General features: G+C 40.3%; 1 protein-coding gene across 5 annotated transcripts in view; it reads left to right on the top strand.

Moving 5' to 3' along the window:
- Nucleotides 1–25,468, top strand: part of LOC140197836 (tyrosine-protein phosphatase non-receptor type 2-like) — a 93,528-nt gene that overhangs the window by 33,928 nt on the left and 34,132 nt on the right. For all 5 annotated transcript variants that reach the window (XM_072258342.1, XM_072258351.1, XM_072258333.1 and 2 more), the window contains one exon: nucleotides 13,399–13,499. In XM_072258342.1, coding sequence (XP_072114443.1) covers nucleotides 13,399–13,499 — 101 coding nt within the window. The remainder of the gene's footprint in view (nucleotides 1–13,398; nucleotides 13,500–25,468) is intronic.

Below are 25,468 nucleotides of genomic sequence, written 5' to 3'. Positions count from 1 at the left end.
CAGGAGAGGACAGATAAGTATTTTCCCGTTTGTCTTGATGCAATGTTCAGTCAAATGCTACCTTGATGTAAAAGAGAGACTCCCATTTGGGAGTTGATTGATTGTGAGTTAGTGAACTATTATTTTGCCATATCTTTTGTACTGGACTTACTACATTTTATATGTCAGTTTTGTGACTGTAAAGAACAGCTCGGCTGGAGAGAAGCTAATTTTGAAGTATAGCCTTCAGTGTGAGAGTTTTTTTGTTTTTTTAGTTTTTCTGGCTTTTGCTGCAAACAGTGCTTCTTTCCATTTTTTATTATCATTTGGAGTCAATTTAATTGACTCAAGACTGGCTTCTTGATTGTGGCTTTTGAGGGGCATCTTGTGTAGATTGTCCTCACCATTTCTCAGTGATGATGCTTGTTATACTTTGGTTTTGGTAGATTATTCTCACAGGTACCAATGTACAGTGAAAAGCTTGTCTCGCATACTGTTTAGGCAGATCAAACCATTACACAGCACATTGAGCTTTAATAAAGTAAAATAATAACAATGCAGAATAAAGTCTAAAAGCTACCAAAAGAATGCAGAGCAGGTAAAGATAAAGTGCAAGATCATAAAGAGGTGGATTTGGAGGCCCAGAGTCCATCTTCGTATATGATTGGCCTGATAATCATAGGCCTAAGAGTCTGATAACAGTGGGAAAGAAGCTGTCCTTGAGCTGTACATACTTCCAGGCTTTTGTGTTGCTGCCTGATGGGAGAGGGGAGAATGTCCAAGGTGGGTGAGATCTTTGTTTATTGTAGCTAAGCATTTCTCCATTCCACTTGCTAATGTTGACTGACCATTCTGATTGTATTCTGGCTGATATTCCATCAGGAAGCATCCATTTAAAAAATACATAAACCTGCTACCTACTGGCCATAGTTGTGTAGCAATTTGTATAACACTTAACAGCAACAGTGATCACCGATCAGGATTCAATTCCAGCTGCTGTATGTGGGTTTTTTTTTTTGTACGTTCTCTCTGTGATCATGTAGATTGCCTCCAGCTACTCTGGTTTCCTCCCACATTCAAAGACCTACAGTTGAGGTTAGTGAGTTGTAGGTATGCTATGTTGGTGCTGGAAGTGTGGCGACACTTGTAGGCTGCCCCCAGCAAAATTCTCAGATGTGTTGGTCATAGGTGCAAACAACACATTTCACTGTATGTTTTGATGTGCATGTGACAAATAAAGCTAATCTTTAATCTCCTTCACTAAGAATGAGAGAAGGGTAGATGGAGTCCATAGAGGGGAGGCTGGTTCCCGTGATATGCTGAGCTGTGTCCACGACTTTCTGCAATTTCTTGTAGTCAAGCACAGAGCAATTGCCATGCCAAGCCTTTGTGCATCTAGACAGAATGCTTTCTGTGGTGCATTGATTAAAAATTGGTAAGTGTTGACAGGGACATGCTGAATTTCTTTAGCCTCGTTGATGAGCTTTGTTGGCCAAGACATCAATGTAGTTGGATCTAGACAGGCCATTGATGTTCACACGCAGATATACGTGGCTCTCAGCCCTCTCGACTTCAACCCCATTGATGTCGACAGAAACATGTGCACCAGTCCCTTTCTGAAGTCGTGGATCAGCTCTGTTGTTGACGTTGAGGGGCTGAGCACATCTTCAGTGCCATATTCAAGTTTGCTGATAGGCCAAATCACAGGTAGTGACGAATTGGCATACAGAAGGGAAATTGAAAATCTGGCTGAGTGGTGCCACAACAACAGCTGAATGTCAGCAAGACCAAGAAGCTGATTATTGACTTCAGGAGGAGGAAACCAGAGGTCCATGAGCCAGTCTTCATTGGAAGATCAGAGATGGAGAAGGTCAGCAACTTTAAATTCCTTGGTGTTATTATTTTGGAGAACCTGGCTTGGGTCCAGCATGTAAGTGCAATTACAAGGAAAGCACTGCAGTGCCTCTGTTTCCTTTGGAGTTTGCTAAGATTTGGCATGACATTTAAAACTTTGATAAACTTCTATAGATGTGGAGTGGGGAGTATATTGAGTGGCTGCATCACAGCCTAGTGTGGAAACACCAATGCCCTTGAATAGAAAATCCTATAAAAAGTGGATACAGCCCAGTCCATCATATGTAAAACCCTTCCCAAGTTTCTGTGTTGTCGCAGGAAAGCAGCATCTGCCTTCAAGGGCCACCACCATCCAGGGCATGCTGTCTTCTCGCTGCTGCGCTCAGGAGGAAGGTACAGGAGCCTCTAGACTCACACGACCAAGTTCGGGAACAATTCAACTTTACTTGTGTCATCATTGAAATGTTCCACCGACCAATGGACTCATTTTCAAGGATTCTTCATCTCATGTTCTGGATATTTATTGCTTATTTTATTGATTATTATTTCTTTTTGTATTTTCACAGTTGTCTTTTGCACACTAGGTAAACACCCAAGTTGGTGTGGTCTCTCCTTGATTCTATTATAAGTATTATTCTATTATGGATTTATTGAATATACCCACAAGAAAATGAATCTCAGGGTTCTATGTGGTGACACATACTGCTCGTATTTTGATAAATTTACTTCGAACTTTGAAGATGGCTATCATGACAACATGTCACTAAGTTCTATATCTCTGTACTCCGACTCATCGTTAGTTGAGATGTGGCTCCTTATAGTGATATCCTCTGTAAACTTTTAGATGGAGTTAGAGCAGAACCTGGCCACGAGGAGTGTACAGGGAGTAGAATAATTGTGGTAATGTGTTACTGACTATCCTTACTAGTTACGGTGTGTTGGATACTTTGGTCTTCTCTGTACCGCTCAGCTGCTATGTTTTCCGTGGTGAATATTCTTGGGGCTTCCCCATTCTGTTAGTTGCTTAAATGTCCACCATCATTACTGATGTCCAATGCAAATTAGAGCAACAGCACTTTGTATTCTGCCTGGATGCTCTATGACCCAATGATACGAACATTTCAATATTCCAGTTTCATTTCAATTTTCCAATTTCAGGTAGCCCTCAACCTCTGTTTTTATCTCCCTCCCTCCATTGCCACACTATTCTCTTTTTCCTTCCAATCCTTCTCCATTCCACCCATTTCATCCTCCTTCTGAATGCTAAAAAGAGGGCGTTTAGAGATGGAAATGGGAGGAGCTGAGGGCAATACAGAGGGACCTGAAAGCCAGGATCAGGGAGGCTAAAGACAGGTACAGGAGGAAGCTTGAGTGGAAACTCCAGCAGAACAACATGAGAGAGGTCTGGAGGGGGATGAGAACCATCACTGGGTTCCGGTAAACTAGCAACAGAGGAGCTGAGGGCAGTGTGGACAGGGCCAACGAACTTAACCTGTTCTTTAACAGATTTGACATTGTGACCACTACCCATCTCCTACATTAACCATCTGTTGTCGGCCCCCAATCAACACATGTTCCACTCTCCCCTCCTACCCCTCCTCTCAGTCCCCCACCCTGCTCTCATGACTATACCCCTCCCCCACACAAAACCACCACGGTGGGCTTCACGGCTGAACAGGTGAGAAGACAGCTGAAACGTCTCAACCCAAGCAAGGCTGCAGGACCGGATGGTGTCAGTACCAGGGTGCTCAAAGCCTGTCCCCCTCAGCTATGTGGAGTACTTCGCCATGTATTCAACCTGAGCCTGAGGCTCCGGAGGGTTCCTGTACTGTGGAAAATGTCCTGCCTCGTCCCTGTGCTGAAGACGCCACGCCCCAGCGGCCTCGATGACTACAGACCAGTGGCATTGACCTCCCACATCATGAAGACCCTGGAGAGACTTGTTCTGGAGCTGCTCCGGCCTATGGTCAGGCCACACTTAGATCCCCTCCAGTTCGCCTACCAGCCCCGACTAGGAATTGAGGATGCCATCGTCTACCTGCTGAACTGTGTCTATGCCCACCTGGACAAGCCAGCGAGCACTGTGAGGGTCATGTTTTTTTTGACTTCTCCAGTGCATTCAACACCATCCGCCCTGCTCTGCTGGGGGAGAAGCTGACAGCGATGCTGGTGGATGCTCCCCTGGTGTCATGGATTCTTGATTACCTGACTGGCAGACCACAGTACGTGTGCTTGCAACACTGTGTGTTCGACAGAGTGATCAGCAACACTGGGGCTCCACAGGGGACTGTCTTGTCTCCCTTTCTCTTCACCATTTACACCTCAACTACTGCACAGAGTCTTGTCATCTTCAGAAGTTTTCAGATGACTCTGCCATAGTTGGATGCATCAGCAAGGGAGATGAGGTTGAGTACAGGGCTATTGTAGGAAACTTTGTCACATGGTGTGAGCAGAATTATCTGCAGCTTAATGTGAAAAAGACTAAGGAGCTGGTGGTAGACCTGAGGAGAGCTAAGGTACCAGTGACCCCTGTTTCCATCCAGGGGGTCAGTGTGGACATGGTGGAGGATTACAAATACCTGGGGATACGAATTGACAATAAACTGGACTGGTCAAAGAACACTGAGGCTGTCTACAAGAAGGGTCAGAGCCGTCTCTATTTCTTGAGGAGTCTGAGGTCCTTTAACATCTGCCGGATGATGTTGAGGATGTCTTACGAGTCTGTGGTGGCCAGTGCGATCATGTTTGCTGTTGTGTGCTGGGGCAGCAGGCTGAGGGTAGCAGATACCAACAGACTCAACAAACTCATTCGTAAAGCCAGTGATGTTGTGGGGATGGAACTGGACTCTCTGACGGTGGTGTCTGAAAAGAGGATGCTGTCCAAGTTGCATGCCATCTTGGACAATGTCTCCCATCCACTACATAATGTACTGGGTGGGCACAGGAGTACATTCAGCCAGAGGCTCATTCCTCCAAGATGCAGCACAGAGCATCATAGGAAGTCATTCCTGCCTGTGGTCATCAAACTTTACAACTCCTCCCTTGGAGGGTCAGACACCCTGAGCTAATAGGCTGGTCCTGGACTTATTTCATAATTTACTGGCATAATTTACATATTACTATTTAACTATTTATGATTCTATTACTATTTATTGGAATTTGGAAAACCAATTTCCCCCTGGGATCAATAAAGTATGACTATTCTCCCAGCTACCTGCACCTACCCTATCCAAACACTTGGCTCTTTGCTTTCCCTGCCCCCCCCCCCCAACATCTGCTCCTGCTTCCATTGCTTTCACCTCATCCCTACAAATGTCCATTCTACCTTAAAGCAGGTAAGTGAGTATGACATCTATGTATCTTGACATTATTTAAGAGTACTTTGGGGTGGTGTTGTAGTGAATAAAGAGTCTTGTGTTTCTTTTGCTCTTGGGGATGAACCTGGAGTTATGGGTATTTAATATGATAAATGAAGCAAGTATAGGTAAGTAATGCATAAATCCTGCTTCCTATGACAATTGTAGTTTAAATAGCGAAACTGTTGTTATGCCATCAGGGACTTTCCGCAGTGACTCACATAGTTAAAAAGAACAGTAATGAAAGTAATGGCAATTTCACTATTAGTAAAGTTGAATCATGTTGTGATAAAGCATAGAAGCAGGGCCTTCAGCCTACCCTGTGCACACTGATTATGAAATGCCCATCTAACACTTTTTCCGTAGCCTTTTATGCCTTCGTGATTAAAGCACACCTTTAGATATTTAAATGTTGTGGGAGTTTCAGTCTCCACCACCACTCACACCACTTACAAACTCCAACCACCTTTTGAGTGAAAAAGATGTCATCTGCAGACTCACTAAACAGCCCACCTACATTTCTGTCCATATTGTCACTGATCCCCGTGGAACCTAACTGGTCACCGATCTCTAGTCAGTCCTACGCTCTAACTTATATGGCTAATCCTGTTTTAAATCATATCTACAAAGTCCTTGTGATCCCATGTGTCTTCATCTTCTGGATCTGCCTACCATGAGGAACCTTGTTGAATATTTTATTAAAGTCCATGTGGACCTTTACTGCCCTACCATCATGATTCATTTCTGTCACCTTTTCAAAATGAGAGATGTTTACATGATGGTTTCTCCACAAAACCATGTTGATTAAGGGTAAGATGAGGGAACACACTCCAATTCTCAGAGGGATCAGAAGTGAGAGAGTGAGCAATTTCAAGTTCCTGGGTGTCAATATCTCTGAGGACCTAATCTGGTCCCAACGTATCCATGCAGCTATAAAGAAGGCAAGACAGCAGCTATATTTCTTTGAGTTTGAGGAGATTTGGTATATCACCTAAAATTTCTACAGATTCTACATAGAAGGCATTCTTACAGGCTGCATTGCTGTCTGGTAGCGGGGTGGGCTACTGCATAGGATCACAAGAAGCTACTGGAAGTTGTAAACTTAGTTCCATCATGGGTACTAGCCTCTGTAGTATTCAAGACATCTTTAAGGAGGGATGCCTCAGAAATGTGGCATCCATTATTAAGGATCCTTATCACCCAGGACGTGCCCTCTTCTCATTGCTACCGTCAGGAAGGAGGTATACACTCAGTGATTCAGGAACAGCTGCTTCTCCTCTGCCATCCGATTTCTGAATGACCATTGAACCCATGAACACCACCTCACTACTTTTTTATTTCTGTTTTTGCACGACTTATTTAACTATTAGATATACATTTATATTTGCTGTAATTCAGTTTTTTTTCTATATTATTGCATTGTACTGCTGCCACAAAGTTAACAAATTTCATGGTATATGCATATGATATTAAATCGGATTCTGATTTTGATTACATTATGTACTTTGATGAAGCTGAGTGTCCTGTATGTTGCCTTTGTCACTGTCTTCTACACTGCTACCTTGAGATTTTTTTTATCTTATCAAGGTCCCTCAGCTTTTCAGTTCTCCTTGGGGCTGAACTATTCATTGTGTGCATAATACTTATTAATTTCCCAAATTTAACTTAACAACTTTGTTTTAATAATTCACTTCTGATTATTTCCAATTTTCCAGTGTTCTATTTTCTTGTGCCATTAAGACTATCATTGTGGTACTGGTTGTACCATAATGTACTGGTTGGGCACAGGAGTACATTCAGCCAGAGACCCATTCCACCAAGATGCAACACTGAGCGTCATAGCAAGTCATTCCTGCCTGTGGCTATCAAACCTTACAACTCTTTCCTTGGAGGGTCAGACACCCTGAGCCAATAGGACTTATTTCTACCTGGCATAATTTACATATTAATTATTTATGGTTTTATATTTCTATATTTATACTCTATTCTTGGTTGGTGCAACTGTAATGAAACCCAATTTCCCTCGGGATCAATAGAGTATGTCTATCTATCTATTGTTTTATTAGTTGGACTGTTCTTTGCTCCAAAGTTAAATAATTGTATTAAATACATTTTTTAAAGGTTTATCCTTTTTTAAGATCTAGGGCAATTTGGTTTGCATTTTGGCAGATAACTTTTGAAAGAAATCTGAAATGAAATGTAAATATTTGGGTGGTGTAATGATTCCCTCAACTATAAAGTGGACAAAGCAATAAATCCAGTAAACAACTCTAGTAACTGAGATTGCTGATACTTCTGTTATGGCTACAAGGATGGACAATAGACCAAGTATGTGGCAAGTTTTTCTTGCAACACTTAATTTTTTGTGTTGGGAGCAGGGACTTGGGAGTATAAGAGCATATTTAATTGAAAGCGGTGGTGAAGGTGTTTGGCATGCTGGGCTTCATCAGCCTGAGCACTGAGTTTAGAAGTTAAGATTTGTTGCAGTTATACAAGTTGGTGAGACTGCACTTGGAGTATTGCATACAGTTTTGGCCACCCTGCTTCCGGACGTTATCAAGCTAGAAAGGGGGCAGAAGAGATTTATGAGGATGCCATCTGGACTTGAGTTACAGGAAAGGTTGGCCACGTTGGGTTGTTATTCTGTGGAGCACAAGAGAATGAGAGGTAACCTTACAGATGATAAAATCAAGTGTATGGATAAGGAAACTGTCATAGTCTTTTCTCCATTGTTGGGGAGTCCAAAGCTAGGGGACACAGATACAAGATAAGTAGAGAGATTCAAGAGACCTTAGAGCTAACTTCTTTACATAGAAGGTAGTGAGTACTTGTAAAGAGCTGCTGGAGGAAGTGGTTCAGACTGGTACAATGGCAACAATCAAGACGCATTTGGGTCGGTACATGGAAAGGTAGGGCTTGGAGGGTTACAGGATTGCAGTGAGGATGCTGTGGTCAGCATGACCAGTTGGACCAAAGTGTCTATTTGTATGCTGTATTACTCTGACTCTGGTTTACTTTTAAGCACGGAGGATGGAAAATAAATGATTTGGAGAACAAAAACAGTATTTAAGTAAACTTTTAGAGAATATTATATTGGTCTGTTAGTCTCTGTGGTTAGAAAGCGGGAAAATTCATATTAAGAAACTGGGAAATGTCAGCCTAATTAAACAAGTACTGTGTTTTTTTTATTCTTAAGAGAAGCGGATGCAAATAACTTCACAGAAATGTTAGACTCTTGGTTCCTTAACAAAGGCAATGCACTAAAGAAAATTCACATCTTTAAGAAAATAGTACTGGAGAAATTAGTGGCAAGAAATGTGCCTGAATTTGCATTACAGGATATTAAAAAAATAGCTAACCTTTGAAATAATGATTGCACTGTAATTTTTCTAATTCTGTGGCTTATTAAAATAGATCTGGCATATTGGAGGATGGCAAATGTAACCCCATCTTCTTTTGAAAATGGGAAACTGAAGACTATTTAGTCTTATCACAAAGAAGAGAAAATCTGCAGATGCTGGAAATCTAAGCCACAGGCACAAAATGCTGGAGGAACTCAGCAGGTCAGGTAGCAAATATAGTAAAAAAAAAAAAAGTGCAGTCAACATTTCGGGCTGAAACCCCTTGGCAGGACTGGAGGAAAAAAGCCGAGGGGGAGATTTAAAAGGTGGGGGGAGGGGAGAGAGAAACAAGGTGATAGGTGAAACCTGAAAGGGGAGGGGTGAAGAGCCAGGAAGTTGATTGGTGAAAGAGACAGAAGGCTATGGAAGAAAGAAAAGTGGGAAAGAGCATGAGACGGAAGCGATGGGCAGGCAAGGAGATAAGGTGAAAGAGGGAAAGGGGGGATGAGAAAAGGTGAAGGAGAGGGGTTGGGGGGCATTACTGGTAGTTCGAGAAATCAATGTTTGTGCCATTAGGTTGGAGGCTACCCAAGTGGAATATAAGGTTTGTTCCTCCAATCGAACTGTGGCCTCATCACAACAGTGAAGACCATCGAGAGCCATATCAGAATGGGAAATGGAATTAAAGTGGGTGGCCGCTGGGAGATCCTGCTTTTTCTGGCAGAGGGAGCACGGATGCTTGGTGAAGTGGTCTCACTGTTACAGAAGGCCACACCGGGAGCACTGGACACAGTGTATGACCCCAACAGTCTCACAGGTACCTCACCTGGAAGGACTTTTTAGGGCCCTGATGATAGTGAGGGAGGTGGTGTAGGGGCAGGTGTAGCACTTTTTCCACTTGCAAGGATAAGTGCCAGGAGGGAGATCAGTGGGGAGGGACGAATGAAGGGAGTCATGTAAGGAGCGATCCCTGCGAAAGCAGAAAGTGGGGGTAGGGAAAGATGTGCTTGGTGGTGGGATTCTGTTGGAGATGGCGGAAGTTTCGGAGAATTATGTGCTGGACATGGAGCCTGGTGGGGTGGTAGGTGAAGACGAGGAACTCTATCCCTGCTAGGGTGGTGAGAAGTTGGGATGAGAGCAGGCGTGAGTGAAATGGAAGCGATGCGGTTGAGGGCAGCGTTGATGGTGGAGGAAGAGAAGCCCCTTCCTTTGAAAAAGGAGGACATGTCCTTCGTTCTAGAATGAAAAGCCTCATCCTAAGAGTAGATGCAGTGGAGACAGAGGAATTGAGAGAAGGAGATAGTGTTTTTACAAGAAAAACAGGGGGAGAAGAGGTATATTCTAGGTAGCTGTGAGAGTCCTTGGGTTTATAACAGACATCAAGTGAAAAGCTGTCTCCAGAGATGGAGACAGTGAGATAGAGACCATTTGTCTTATTTACTAAATTGAGAAAATGAGAAGAGATTTAATGGAATTCTGTCACAGCTAGACATTTTGAATGTGAAGATGTGTCGAATAAAGAATCACAGTTTCATGTCAGAGGCAAGAGGTTTTAAGAGGTGAAGTTCACTCGTTATGTGGTAAACCTGTGGAATTCTCTAACAGGATGCCTATAGAGACCAATGTTCTAAATATTTTTAAAAAAGGTAAATTTCCAGATACAAAGGGTATGTATGAAGGGAACAGGAATAGGATGTTGAAAGGGAAAACTGGCCATGATCCTATTGAATGTCACAGCAGTATCCTAAGGCCAACCGACCTACTCTGTTCATATTTTCTGTGGTTTCAAAGTAGATGATTTAAGCACTGCCTGATGATCAGGACTATACACAGTCCTCAATGAGAATAGCCACAGGATATGTACTTGATTTAGTGATGATTAAAATGCATTAAATCTTTTGACTAACAATTTTTAAGGAAGTTATTCAAATTCATGAATGTGCTGTGTAGCCATGAAACAGTTAAATATATGTGTTCATGTGTAGGTTGCATCAGGAACTATTCATAGTATCACATTAGTTCGTTTTTTTAAGGAGTGATGTCATCTTTCCGAGAACACCAGAGCTTCAATTTACCAGAAAGTGTAGAACTTTTCCTGTCGACATCTGCAATGTAACCTTTGTAAACATGATTATGGAAATTTTATTGGCCTTTTAATGTATACTTTTTGTAAAAAATAGGCTTAATTTATTTGGAAACAATAGATTATTTATGTAACTGGAGTATTGCTGTTTCATTAATAAAAACAACCTTTTTGTATAGTAAACAATGCTTAATAATTTTGTATTCTGCATTTAAAATAGGAAAACTTCCTTTTAAACTTAGTTTTGTAAGTATGTTCAAAATAAAATATTACTTTTTTTCTGGAGTGGAAGCTAGCATAAGCATTTACGTAAATTCACTGAGAATCCAGTTTAAAGAAAATTGTTAAAGAGTATTCAGGTACTTATTCAAAATGAATTTCAGTTCAAGGAACTTGTTTACAATGACCAATCATTTTTGACTTTGGGTAGAAAGATTCAATCTTTCTGTTTTCAACTTCATTTTGATTTTTTATTTTGCAAGGAAGTATATAATATAAAATGTATTTTGTTAGTTGCTTTTGTTAATTATAAGGTCAACTTTTGAGCTCCTATGTGTAATTGTTATTCATTGTGCACTCCATTAGTCCATTCAAGTCTATGTGTTCTAACAAGTTTTGGGATTTTCGCCAAATTAATTTTTCAGTTTTTATTCTGGTGGGATTGCTGATTTTGAGTTCAGACTTATTCTATTTTCAAAATATTTTCAGTCTGGATTGTGTGTGTGTTTAGACAGATCCAGATGTCTGGAATAGGAAGTTAGCTTTTAGGGTTTTGTAATATGTTTTTAAGGGTGATACAGAATTCTGATAAATAAGTATTTGCTTAAGCAGGACCTGAGTGCAGAGGAATTATTGATGACGCATCCTGCTTGCAAGTTCAAACCCATTTATGGACACTAAAATTATTCAAGATTTCATACGATTTTTCTATTGTCTATGCTGAAATTTTAATACAGTTATCCAGGAGTGTTGTATTGTTAAAAGCTCCACTTTCCAGTTTAGTTGGATGTATTTAGTGTTTATTGTTCACATTATGTGTTTGTTGGGTAGCAGTGCATTTTCTAAAAAAATAATCCCTGATAGTAAAGCATACACTTATTGTGAAATACCCTTTCTCCTTTGAATAACAGGAGAAAAAACTTGCAGTTTGTAGATAGTATCTGCAAATGTGAAATAACTCTTATTTTCTAAGTTGTAGAAACTATCAAGTTGAGTGCACTTTAGTTGGGGATATATTTTGAGGACACCTGAATGATGGAGTGATTATGTCACTTGGCTCATTAACTGTAGCTAATCAAGTATCCTTGGATTGATGTTGAATGGAATGCTTGTCTCTTAATATGTAAATTGGATCTTGTGATGTGCACACAATATAGTTTATCATTTTAGGATTGTACCTCTGTGGTTTCTGCTGTATTAACTGAATATGTTAATACAGTTAACATATTTAAAAAGGATGCAGAGCAATTTTTGTGTACAATGGACTCAGGTTAGTTTGGTCATTGGTTAATGGGGACAGCTGCTGTTTGGGACAATGTTTAAAGAACAAAAACTAATGGTGAAAGTAGCCAGGATCCCCTTAGTTTATTTGGGACACTAATTGGGACAGGAAGCTTGCCAAACAGTTTCCGATTGGTGTCAGCTGCGTCCGCCTGTGTTCAAAAAGCGAGAAATAAGCAGAAAGACATTTCAGGACTGTTTTGCTTACTATGGTTTCAAGCATTGAGGCTTGAAGATGCCAGAAATGGCCAGGAGTGAAAATGAAATGATTTTATTAATTTAAATTGGGAACTATGAAGAATTTGAAGGTATCTACAATCACCTTCAAGGTTACAATGAAGATGTGGAGGATTCATTCATTGAAAGCATTGTATGAAGGCAGTCCAATATCATCTGCACTAGATGTCTGCACTGAGTTTGTTCATTTACAGTCAAATAAAAGAACATGGCAGTGTACACTGGGTGAATACCTCCATCAATAATTATTAGGAAGTAATACACAGCTTTATAGTACTGTAGTAGTATTAGTAGTGTTCTAATTTGTTCTGTATTTCATTTAAATACATATTTTGTTATTCAGTTAAACACTAGTTTATCATTTTTATACTTTTCAAACTATTTTCATGAAACTTTGCTTAATTGAGCCAAAATGTCCTGGTCCTGATGTGTTCCAATTAACTGGAAATCACAGTACCTTGACATCACTGAGATAGTGAGAGGTGCTCACTTAAGCTACTGGATTTCTTCAGCCAATACAATATTGTGGCTGCCAGAGCTTACTGATACCTTGGGAAGTCTAATTTTGCTTATCAACCCACTGGCTTAATACTACTACCAAATGGGTCAGACTTTTGGAACAATCAAGCAAGAGTCAGGAGTGGGACTGGTAGCTACTCAGTCTATCTGAGGAATTCTAACTTGTGTTAAGTTCATGTAAATGTTTTATTTCCAATTCCTTATTCTTGTTGAATTAATGAGAACTAAACATTTTCCTATTTTAGACAGCTTGTTTTAAGAACCCATAGATATTATCCAAAACTGGAATAGGTATATTCTGAATGAAGCCATTGATCTGAGATTGCTCAGTTGCTTCTATTTACTTCCATTTGTTGCCTGTTGAGAAAAGAAATTTTCAATTCATTAGTTGACCCAGATTCCAGTCCTGATCCACAAGTATTTCTAAGTTTTAATAATATCAACAGTAATATTCAGTAGAAAATAGCATGGTCCACAATGTTAATTTTGGTTTGACATCTGTTAATTTTGTTTTACTTTTTAATTGTAGTTGACCACAGCCGTGTTAAGCTTCAGAAAGCAGATAATGATTATATCAATGCAAGTCTAATTATCATGGAAGAGGCCCAGAGAAACTACATTTTAACCCAGGTAGGTAGACACAGATAAGCCACAAAGTGTCTGTTGTCTGGTGTGATTGAGAATATTGAACTTTTTGCTGTTGGATTATGTGTGGGGTGGTGGAAATGTGTTCGTATACAATTATGTAACCTGTACCCTAAATGAACAGGCAAAATAGACCTAACCAGTTCCCCTCCACCACCACTCTGCTCCGTCTAGCGGAATTAGTCCTTACTCTTAATAATTTCTCCTTTGGCTCCTCCCACTTCCTCCAAACTAAAGGTGTAGCTATGGGCACCTGTATGGGTCCTAGCTATGCCTGCCTTTTTGTTGGGTTTGTGGAACAATCTATGTTCCAAACCTGTTCTAGTATCTGTCCCCCACTTTTCCTTCGCTACGTCGACGACTGCATTGGCGATGCTTCCTGCACGCATGCTGAGCTCGTTGACTTCATTAACTTTGCCTCCAACTTTCACCCTGCCCTCAAGTTTACCTGGTCCATTTCTGACACGTCCCTCCCCTTTCTAGATCTTTCTGCTCTATCTCTGGAAACAGCTTATCTACTGATGTCTACTGTAAGCCTACTGACTCTCACAGCTATCTGGACTATCCTCTTCTCACCCTGTCTCTTGCAAAAATACCATCCCCTTCTCGCAATTCCTCCGTCTCCGCAGCATCTACTCTCAGGATGAGTCTTTTCATTCCAGGACGAGGGAGATGTCGTCCTTTTTTTAAAGAAAGGGGCTTCCCTTCCTCCACCATCAACTCTGCTCTCAAACGCATCTCCCCCATTTCATGCACATCTGCTCTCACTCCATCCTCCCGCCACCCCACTAGGAATAGGGTTCCCTTTGTCCTCACCTACCACCCCACCAGCCTTCGGGTCCAACATAATATTCTCTGAAACTTCCGCCACCTCCAACGGGATCCCACCACCAAGCACATTCCCCCCCCCCCCCCAGCTTTCCGCAGGGATCGCTCCCTACGCGACTCCCTTGTCCATTCGTCCCACCGATCTCCCTCCTGGTACTTACCTTTGTAAGCGGAACAAGTGCTACACATGCCCTTACATTTCCTCCCTTACCACCATTCAGGGCCCCAGACAGTCCTTCCAGGTGAGGCGACACTTCACCTGTGAGTCAGCTGGGGTGATATACTGCGTCCGGTGCTCCTGATGTGGCCTTCTATATATTGGTGAGATCTGACGCAGACTGGGAGATCATTGTGCTGAACACCTATGCTCTGTCTGCCAGAGAAAGCATCTCCCAGTGACCACACGTTTTAATTCCACATCCCATTCCCATTCTGATATGTCTGTCCACAGGCTCCTCTACTGTAAAGATGAAGCCACACTCAGGTTGGAAGAACAACACCTTATATTCTTTCTGGGTAGCCTCCAACCTGATGGCATGAACATTGACTTCTTTAACTTCTGCTAATGCCCCACCTCCCCCTCGTACCCCATCCATTACTTATGTATATACACACATTCTTTTTCTTTTTCTCTCTCTCTCCTTTTTCTCCCTCTGTCCCTCTGACTATACCCCTTGCCCATCCTCTGGTGGGTTTCCCCCCTCCCCCTCTTGTTTCTCCCTAGGCCTCCTGTCCCATGATCCTCTCATATCCCTTTTGCCAATCAACTGTCCAGCTCTTGGCTCCATCCCTCCCCGTCCTGTCTTCTCCTATCATTTTGGATCTCCCCCTCCCCCTCCCACTTTCAATTCTCTTACTAACTCTTCTTTCAGTTAGTCCTGACGAAAGGTCTCAGCCCGAAACATTGACTGTACCTCTTCCTAGAGATGCTGCCTGGCCTGCTGCGTTCACCAGCAACTGATGTATGTTGCTTGAATTTCCGGCATCTGCAGATTTCCTCGTGTTTGCGAGGCAAAATACAATGTTACTTGTAAGATTATAATGCCAAACAAGCTTTTGCCTATGGCAGATCTTCATGCCCTGCTTGGGCAGGATATTTAATTTCTTGGTATTTATGTGTGGAGAGATTGGCTTCACTTTTCAAGTTTCAAACATTGCAAACACACTGTTCCTGAAATTTGGTTATTTTTCATGATTGACTGAGATCTTTGCAACCTCATCAATTTGTCTCTTCACTTTGGTTAAAGTAATTAGTTCAAATTGGAGTACTATTCTATTGCATTCAATAAAGGGCACTTTTCTGTTTTTCGATTTGTCTCTCTGCTCCTTTTAGGTTATTATGTTTTTATTGGAATGCATAATTTGGTTTTAGTTTGGTACCGCTGGCAAAATGGTAATCTATGCCCTTGAGGTGATGGTAATCCACCTTGAACTAATGTGTAGACAACAAAAAAAAGACGAGGTAGTATTGTGATTGGTGGAGAAGAGAATGATAGATTACAGTGAGTACATTTAGGTAGACTGAATGGATGCTGTTTACTTTGGAGAAGTGAGTGATGATGCATCTTTAGAAAGATTGAGGAGAAGCAATATAGAATTAAGAATATTATTCTAAAATCACTGGAGGATTAGTGGTATCTGGGGTATGGATTGCATACACAGATTACATGGAATACACAGCATGCTCTTTATGTCAAACCAGACCACCGAGACCATTTATACTCCACTCAAGCCTCCTTCCTTTCTTCATCAAAGTGTATCAGAACATCCAAATGTGAATGTACTTAAAATCATTAGAAGTAGCAGGGTGGATTGAGAAAACTTACTAAGGCAGAGCTAGTAACTGAAGTTGTCAATAGAGCTGTTCATGATAAATTCAGTTTTTTATAATAAAGAAGTGAAGCATTTGAGTGTCCAGAAGAATGGTTTCTGGAATGAAAATAATATATGTAATAGATTTAGGAGGTAGGGACTGTTTTGGTGAAAAAATGATAAGTGACTTGATCAAAGTATACAAAGTAATGAGGTGACTAAGAAGTAAGAGGCACTTTTTCCATTGGAGCAGCTGGTGACCAGAGATCATAGAAAGAAAACACTGGCCATTCCCAGGTTATGAAAACCTGACTAATAGGCATCCTTTATATTTGAACAAGCTTCTATAATATTAAGTTCAAAAGTTTGATGTATTTGAGCAACAGAACTAATTTCCTTTCTAATTCTGATTCTCTTGCTGCTTTTAGTCATTGCTCTTTCTTATTAATCTGATTTTTCTGATGCCATTTATTTTAATACTGTGGAGATGTGGTTACCATATAGTGGATTTTTTTTGTGCATTTTCCAATTTGAGGATAAAATTAATGGACGTCTATAAAAACAGAAGCCATTTGTTATTGAGGACGGCCTGCAAAAGAGAAGACAATTGAGTGATTAGAGGAAAGATTCCCTCTGATTTGTGCGTAGAAAGTGCTAGCTGCAAATATGGTAATAGCAGGATGCATTGCAGCTCTTTAGAGAGAATTGTATAGATGAATGATGGAAAAGAAATTGTAAGAAATATAGAATTGGTCAGGTCAAGAGCTAGCACAGATATAATGAGGCCCAGTAACCACCTCTTGTGCGATATCCATCCCATAATTCTGATTTATTTGTTTAGCTACTGTGCCATTGGTTGAATTGATGAATGATTTGTGTGGTGAGTGTGTGCCATTCAGATGGAGTGCTTTATTTCTGGGTGGTGTTGAGGTGCTTGATGAACGCAGCTCCAGAAACACTCAAGGCAAATGGAGTGCATTCTTTCATGCTCCTGACTTTTTGAAAGGCTTTGGTCATCAAGGGGTGAATCATTCATTGCAATATACCCAGTGCCTGACTTTCTTATCATAGAATGTCAAGTTAGAGTTGGTTAGAGGCTGTCAGGTTAGTAATTGTTTCCTTTATTCCATTATGTGGCAATTGATGTTTGATTGTACTTGAGGTCTTGATGTATAGCTGGTTCATTTGTTGATGAATTCAAAATGGAAGTAAATATCTGTGAAGATCCTTTACTCCTGATGTTGAAAGGAGGACCATTGAAGCAGTTAAATTGGTTGGGGTTACCACACTGCCCTGAGGTACTCATGAATAAATTTTCATTTCTGAAATTCAACTCTTGTTTCCAAGTTTAGATCAAGGTTGTGAAGATGTTTGGTGATAAGTGGTCCTGGCGAAACACAAGAGCATAAGAGATGGGAGCAGAATTAGGCCATTTGGCCCATCGAATCTGCTCTGCCATTTCATCATGGCTAATCCATTTTTTCCTCTCAGCCCCAATCTCTTGCATCCTTCCCCCCCCCCCACCCCGTATTCATTTATAACATGACCAATAAAGAATCTACCATATACTAAACATCAATGGATAATTTATTGGCAATTTAAGAGCTTCTTGAAAGCACTTTCAGTGATACCCTGCATCACCTTGTTGCTGGACTGAACAGTGATTATCTGGATTGGATTCTTTTTGACATGGTGTACCTTAACAATTGTCCACTTGGTTGCATGCTTGCCGGTTTTCAAGTTGTACTGGATCAGTTTGGCTGGATGTGCAATTGCTTGTGGATAGGCATGTTTAGTTTTATAGCTTGGATATTGTCTATTCCCACCACTTTTAGTGTACCAGCAATTTAGTTATTACTGACACATGGATGGAGTTATATTGGCTCAAGGTAGTTTTATGTGATGATGGGGATCTATAAAGTAAGTTGAAATAGATCATTCATTCAGAATGAAGTTACCAATACTTAGCTCTCCATTTTAGCAATCAAAGTCATGCTCTTGTTGAAGAGTCATTTTTCCTCTTCCTATTACCTGTTCAGTTGCCTTTTGCCATTCTTGACTGGCTGTGGGAAAACTGCAGAGCTTTGTGTTCAGTTGGCTCAGGGAATACGTTTCTTTGCTGGATTGTTTTTTTCTTGTTTTTGTATGCCTGTCCTGCAGCTTTATGGCTGGCTCATCAGTGTAAATGTTGCCTTGAATTTTGATGGGCCTGGGTTTGAATCTCTCCTGGGGTGCTGTATGTGTGAAGTTTGCATGTCTACCCTATGACTGCATAGGTTTCTGGTTGTTCCAGTTTGCTTGTAGGCCAATGAGCCACTTAATGTTGATAAATAATTTTGAAAAGCACGTGGAAAAATATTAGCCTACAGAGAAGGAGGGAGCATGGGAAGTTTCTTTTCTCAAGTTTGTTTAGCTGCCATAGATCTTCGATGCTAAAGATTCCAGCATTACAGTACTGGTAGCACATGTCCTGGTGGACATAATTTACATCAAAATCATCCAACTGATCAACTGACTGGTGTGTTCGGGGAGATGTTTAACCTCTCACTTCAGCAATGTGTGGTACCCACCTGCTTCAAGCAGGATTCAATTATACCAGTGCCCAAGAAGAGCTTGTTGACCTGCCTTAATGACTATCACCCAGTGATACTTGCATCTACGGTGATGAAGTGTTTTGAGAGATTGGTGATGAAACATATCAACTACTGCCTGAGAAATGACTTAGATATGCTCCAATATGCCTACTACAGCAGCAGGTCTATAGCAAATGCCATTTCATTGGCTATTCACTCAACCCTGGAACATGTGGACAGCAAAGACGCAAACATCAGGATGCTCTTTATCGACTACAGCTCAGTATTTGATACCATCACCGCCTCGAAATTAATCAATAAGCTTCAAGACTTTGGCCTTAATACCTTCTTGTGCAATTGGATCCTGGATGTCCTCATTTGCAGACCCCAGTCAGTTAGCATTGGCAACAGCATTTCCTCCACAATGTCCATTAGTACAGGTATACCACAAGGCTGTGAGCTTAGTCCTCTGCGCTACCCACTTTACACTTATGACTGTGTGGCCAAACACAGCTCCAAGTTCACTGTCGTAGGCCGACTCAAAGGTGGTGACAAATCAACATATAGGAGGGAGATTGAAAACTGGCTCAGTGGTGCCACAGCAACAACCTTTTACACAATGTTAGTAAGACCAAGGAGCTGATTATTGACTTCAGGAGGTAGAAACCAGAGGTCCATGAACCGGTTCTCATTGGAGGAACGGAGGTGGAGAGTGTCAGCAACTTTAAATTCCTCGGTGTTATTATTTTGGAGGAATTGTCCTGGGCCTAGCACGTAAGTGCAATTATGAAGAAAGCACAGGAGTGCCTCTACTTCCTGATGAGCTTTTGGAGATTCGGCATGACATCTAAAAATCTGACAAACTTCTATGGATGTGTTGTGGAGAATATATCGACTGGCTGCATCACAGCCTGATATGAAAACACCATACTCTCTTCTAGCTGCTGCTACCAGAAAGAAGGTACAAGAGTCTCAGGGCTTGCACCACCAGGTTTAGGAACAGTTATTACCCCTCAACCATCAGGCTCTTGAACCAAAGGGGATAACTTCACTCAACCTCACTTGTCCCATCATTGAGATGTTCCAACAACCAATGGACTCGCTTTTGAAGACTCTCCATCTCACATTCTCGATACTGCTGATTTATTTATTATTATTACTACTTTTTATATTTGCACAATTGTCTACAGTACTCTAGTTGAATGCCCTAGTTGGGTGGTCTTTCATTGATTCTGTTATGGTTATTATTCTGTAGATTTACTGAGCATGCTCGCAAGAAAATGAATCTGATTTGTATATGGTGACATATATGTACTTTAATAATAAAATTTACTGACATACATGGCAAAATTTGTTGTTTTGTGGCAGCTGGCACAATGGCACAAGATTTTGTGGTAATGTGATTTCATGACTACTCCCAAGACTGGTTTTGTTTTAATTTCCAGCTGATTTGATTAACTGAATTCAAGTCCCACAACTGTCATAGTAGGATTTAGACTTGCTTCTTGGAATATTTAATCTGGGCATTGGATATCTCGTCCAGTGATTTAACCACTGTGCCAAAACTATACCTAACATACTACTAAATGACGCAGTTCTCTGAAGATGTAAGCGGGAGATCAAATTAGTTGAAAGAAAGGAAACCCGCCTGGCCCAAGACCTGTTCTGAAAGAGATTGCAAGTATTTTGCAGCATTGCCTGGTTCCGTTGTTAAATGTGTATGTCAATGATTTGAGTTTAGGACTAGAGGCATTTGTGTCCAAATCATAAATGATCTAAAAACTAAATATAGGTAAGATCCAAGGAAGTCGCAAGGAAATACTGTAAGGTGGTCATGCAGGCATGGTGATGACAAATGGAATTACAGGTTAGCAATTCTGAAATTGTATGGCTTGTGCTTGTTTTTTAAAAAATAAAAGTAGTAATTTTACTTCATTATAAAAACAGTGCAGAATTTTACAAGACATTGAAAAAAATTTTTAAACATAGAATTAGTGTCGGTGGTTGATTGATAGTTGTTATGGACCTAAAGGCCTGCTGTGGTGCTATGTGAGCTGCCTTAATGACTGTCGCCCAGTAGCACTCACATCTACAGTGATGACATGCTTTGAGAGGTTGGTCATGACTAGACTAAACTCCTGCCTCAGCAAGGACCTGGACCCATTGCAATTTGCCTATTGCCACAATAGGTCAACAGCAGATGCAATCTCAATGGCTCTTCACAGGGCTTTAGACCACCTGGATAACACAAACACCTATTTCAGGATGCTTTTCATCGATTATAGCTCAGCATTTAATACCATCATTCCCAAAGTCCTGACTGAGAAGTTACAGAACCTGGGCTTCTGTACCACCTCCTGGAATTGAACCCTTGACTTCCCAACTGGAAGACCACAATCCCTGCAGATTGGTGATAGCATCTCCTCAGTGGCGATCAACACTGGTGCTCAGCCCACTGCTCTACTCTCTCTATACCCATGACTATGTGACTAGGCATGGCTCAAATACCATCTATAAATTTGCTGATGATACAACCATTGTTGGTAGAATCTCAGATGGTGACGAGAGGGTGTACAGGAGCGAGGTATACCAACTAGTGAAGTGGTGTTGCAGCAACAACCTGGCACTCAATGTCAGTAACACAAAAGAGCTGATTGTGGACTTCAGGAAGGGTAAGACAAAGGAACACCTACCAATCCTCATAGAGGGATCAGAAGTGGAGAGAGTGAGCAGTTTCAAGTTCCTGGGTGTCAAGATCTCTGAGGATCTAACCTGGTCCCAACATATCGATGCAGTTATAAAGAAGGCAAGACAGCGACTTCATTGGGAGTTTGAAGAGATTTGGTATGTCAACAAATACACTCAAAAACTTCTATAGGTAGAAACTACAGAAGGTTGTAAATTTAGTCGGCTCCATCTTGGGTACTAGCCTACAAAGTACCTAGGGCATCTTCAAGGAGTGGTGTCTCAGAAAGGCAGTGTCCATTATTAAGGATCTCCAGCACCCAGGGCATGTCTTTTTTTGCACTGTTACCATCAGGTAGGAGGTACAGAAGCCTGAAGACACACACTCAGCGATTCAGGAACAGCTTCTTCCCCTCTGCCATCTGATTCCTAAATGGACATTGAACCCTTGAACACTACCTCACTTTTTTAAAATACATTGTTTTTTACATGATTTTTAATCTATTCAGTATATGTATACTGTAATTGATTTATCGTTTATTATTATTTTACTTTGTTTTTTTCTTCTATATTATGTATTGCGTTGAACTGCTGCTGCTAAGTTAGCAAGTTTCACGATACATGTGGGTGATAATAAACCTGGTTCTGATGTGTCTCTGTCTTTAAAGGCACTTTAGCCCTTCTTACATTTCATTCCATTTAGCCAGTTCATCGTTCAATTCCATGCTATTTTCCTGCACTAACTCCATACCCCTTCATTTCCTGGTGCTTCAAAAATTTATCAACTTTTTAAAAAAGATGTTTATTTGGGGCAGAGCAAGAGATCTGATTCAAAAGTTGAGGTGCTGTTTAATAAATTATTATTGAAGCACAGTACTGGAGTATTGAGGTGATGTAGAAAACCTGGTGTGAAGAAATATAAATTCACTAATTCTCATCAAAGAAGTATTGAAGTCTACTTTTATGTCATGCCTTACATACAGACCTTAAGTGTGCGGAATTCTGCACAACAATAAAATGTTAAGTGTGTGGCCTGCGATGGCAATGGGAGAAGACTGTATGCTTGCCACACAATAAAACTTTCATGTGTTAATTGTCCCGTATTAAAGTGAAGATTTTCTCCTTATCAGGTACATTACCAATTAACTAAACTTTGCAATTGTTTTTGAAGTTCTCTCTTGAGGATAGCCTTGAAACTAAATTATATTTACTTTCCATTTTTTAAATATAATTTTCCCTATGGAAAATGAATAGAAGAATTGGAATAAGTGAAGCCTGAAGAAGAATTGCAGATGTTAGTTTTGATTCCTCATTCTCTGGATGTGGTTTACTGAAGCATGACAATATCTTTTCGAGCTGAAGGAATCTGAATCGTTTCTATAATGCTTTCTTCTTTAAAAAATACTGAAGTGAGGTCCTAAGGGTGTCAATCCATTGATTTACTGCAAGGCCGTGTGTATTAGTGTATCTTCACCTTGTGTGAAGGTCAGATTGACTTATACATACTGCCAAGCTGGTACCCTAACCAGACTGTCTTGCTGAAAATGGCAACTAGTCTTATTACACTTTGCCATTTTTGTCTGTGTGTGTGTGTCAGAGAGAAATGCAGACTCCCTGATGAATAACAGATGAGGGTATCAAGTTTTACAAAATGGAAGATGTGGCATTTTATTGTAGTTCTATTTGGAGTTAGTTAATTTCAACTATGAAGCCATTTGAAGCATTACAGTGGACCTTTGTGTTAGCAGGACAATGAAGGGAAAATTCAATGGAGGTTTCCAACCTTATGTTATTTTGTGACACAATCCCATTTGTATGTGTGTAGGTTTTGCACAGATCAAGTTGACAGTGATAGTCACTGCCTTTGCATAACTGACCTTTTCATAGCCATTTGCAACAGTTTAAAGGTGAGCAGCTTTCATTGTACCGCAGTTCAATAAGACGAGACAGAAGAAAAGAAAAAAGATGAAACGTAGTTGCCAGATAAATTCCCATAATTATGTTGGAGCTTGTTTAAATTTCAAGTTTGAAGTTGTTATAACCTTGATATCCCTGAGCACTTGTTTTGAAAGTATTAAAAATGTCCATTTTCATTCCATTCCTTCTCCTATCTCTAATATTTCTTGGTTTCTTGGTAAATTTATTGAATTTTACACAGTAAGTCTGAAGTTTTGGTAGTTTGGGCAGTGCCTTCTTAGATTAATTCAGGTCTTAGTGGCTGTAATGAAACTGAAGAAACCTGCCATCCACGGGACTGATCTTGTCAGGACTGGGATTTGAACTCCATTTGACAGGTTAATACTGCATCAATAAATCAACTGTACTGCACTGAAATCCAGCATATTGACCTTCACTGTCTTTGCTTTGTTGGTAACTTTAAGGACACAATTATGGTATAGAAGTATTACAACTTATATTTTGAGATGCTTGCGCTCTGGTGTTAACACTGACAGTCTTAATGTGGTATCATTTTTAGCACTGCTGATTAGCTCTAAATAGCAGAATAGCAATTTTTTAAAATTTGAAAGTGTGTTAAACAACAGGTTACCTTGTCTTAAGATTTCTTTAAGTTTTCTCTGAATAGAAAGTCATATTTTATCAGACTTTTACAATCTTTAGAAGCTCTTTGTATTATCAATTTGTTCCACTACATTAAAAAAGTTGCCTGTAGCCTGTGGGGCCCACTGAATGGTGCAGTAGGGTTGTTGATTTGGACTTGCATGTTATTTTGATTAGTATTGTATTATGTTACATGTAATGTATAATATATTAATACTCACATATAGCTGAACAGATTGATTAAATATAATTTGCTGCCTAAAACCAGGCTACTCTTGAATAAATAGTTACTGTACTGCTGCAAGTGCTATTAAATAAATGTTTCTGAAGCATCAATTTCGAGGGCACCACTGATCCAAGTTATTTGTAGTTTCAAAGTTTCTTTACAGGTATAAGTATTTTGTCAAAGAAACAAGGACCAGTTCATATTTCAGATTAAACTTGCATCATGTATGGGAATTAATTATGCAAATACAATTAAGTTTTTGCTGTTCTCAAGTTTTTAAGAAGGGACAGGGGAATAGTTAGCTGAGGTATACAAAACTGAGATGCACAGAGGCCCTATTTCCCTTAGCAAAGAGGTCACTGGCTTTTTGGGCATCATTTAAAATTAATTGGTAAATTATATAGAGACTTAAGAACAGGAGGTTGTCACCTGACCTTTCAGCCTGCTCTGTATTTCATTAAGATCATGTCTGAGCTTCTAACTTATTGCTATTCTCCTGCTCTATCCTATATCCCACTATTCCCTTAAAATCCTGGATTGTATTTACCTGTTTTTAATGGAATCTATAACTAAGCCTCCACAATCCTCAGAATGAATACTAAAAATGCCACACTCATTGAGTGAAGAAATTTCTCATAATTGTAGCAGGTTTACCCTTTATTCTAAGCTTGTTACCTTTTGTTTCTCACCCCCACCCCCACCCAAGGGTAAGTTACCTTCCAGCATTCACATTGCAAAGAGATCATCTCATTTCTTAGAAAAATGAAGGACTACTGTATCGAAATCCTCATTATATGGCAAACCTGCCTTCATAAAAACTAGTCTAGTGAATATCTTCATTATCCTTTATTAAATTCACATGATGACGTCTATATCTGTTTGTAGATAAGAGGGCCAAAACTTCCTGATACACTCTCAGATGCATTTCCCCCAAGCCCTAAATAATGGCAGTAAAATGTTTTTATTCCTCTACTCAAACCTTTTTGCTATAGAAAACAATACTTTTGTGCTCCTAAGTTTTGTTATACGTATGCTGATTTCAGTGACTCTTGTACAAGATCCTTTTGAATAGTTCTCAGTTCCTTAATGTGTTTAAAACTGCTGTGTTCTCTGGCAAAAGTTCATGATTTTCATTGTTCCATCTTATAGCTTACTCAATTTGGCTTCAAGACAATGCACACAGGGAGAACTTCATCTATTACCTTGCATATTTGGATCCCAGCTTGGGGTGGGGGGAGAAGTGATTGAGAAATAACAGATACCAAATTAAA

This window comes from Mobula birostris, chromosome 1 (genome assembly GCF_030028105.1).
Source record: "Mobula birostris isolate sMobBir1 chromosome 1, sMobBir1.hap1, whole genome shotgun sequence".
Lineage (NCBI taxonomy): Eukaryota > Metazoa > Chordata > Chondrichthyes > Myliobatiformes > Myliobatidae > Mobula > Mobula birostris.
The sequence above is the reverse complement of the archived record's forward strand: the minus strand, read 5'-3'. Positions and strand labels throughout refer to the sequence as shown.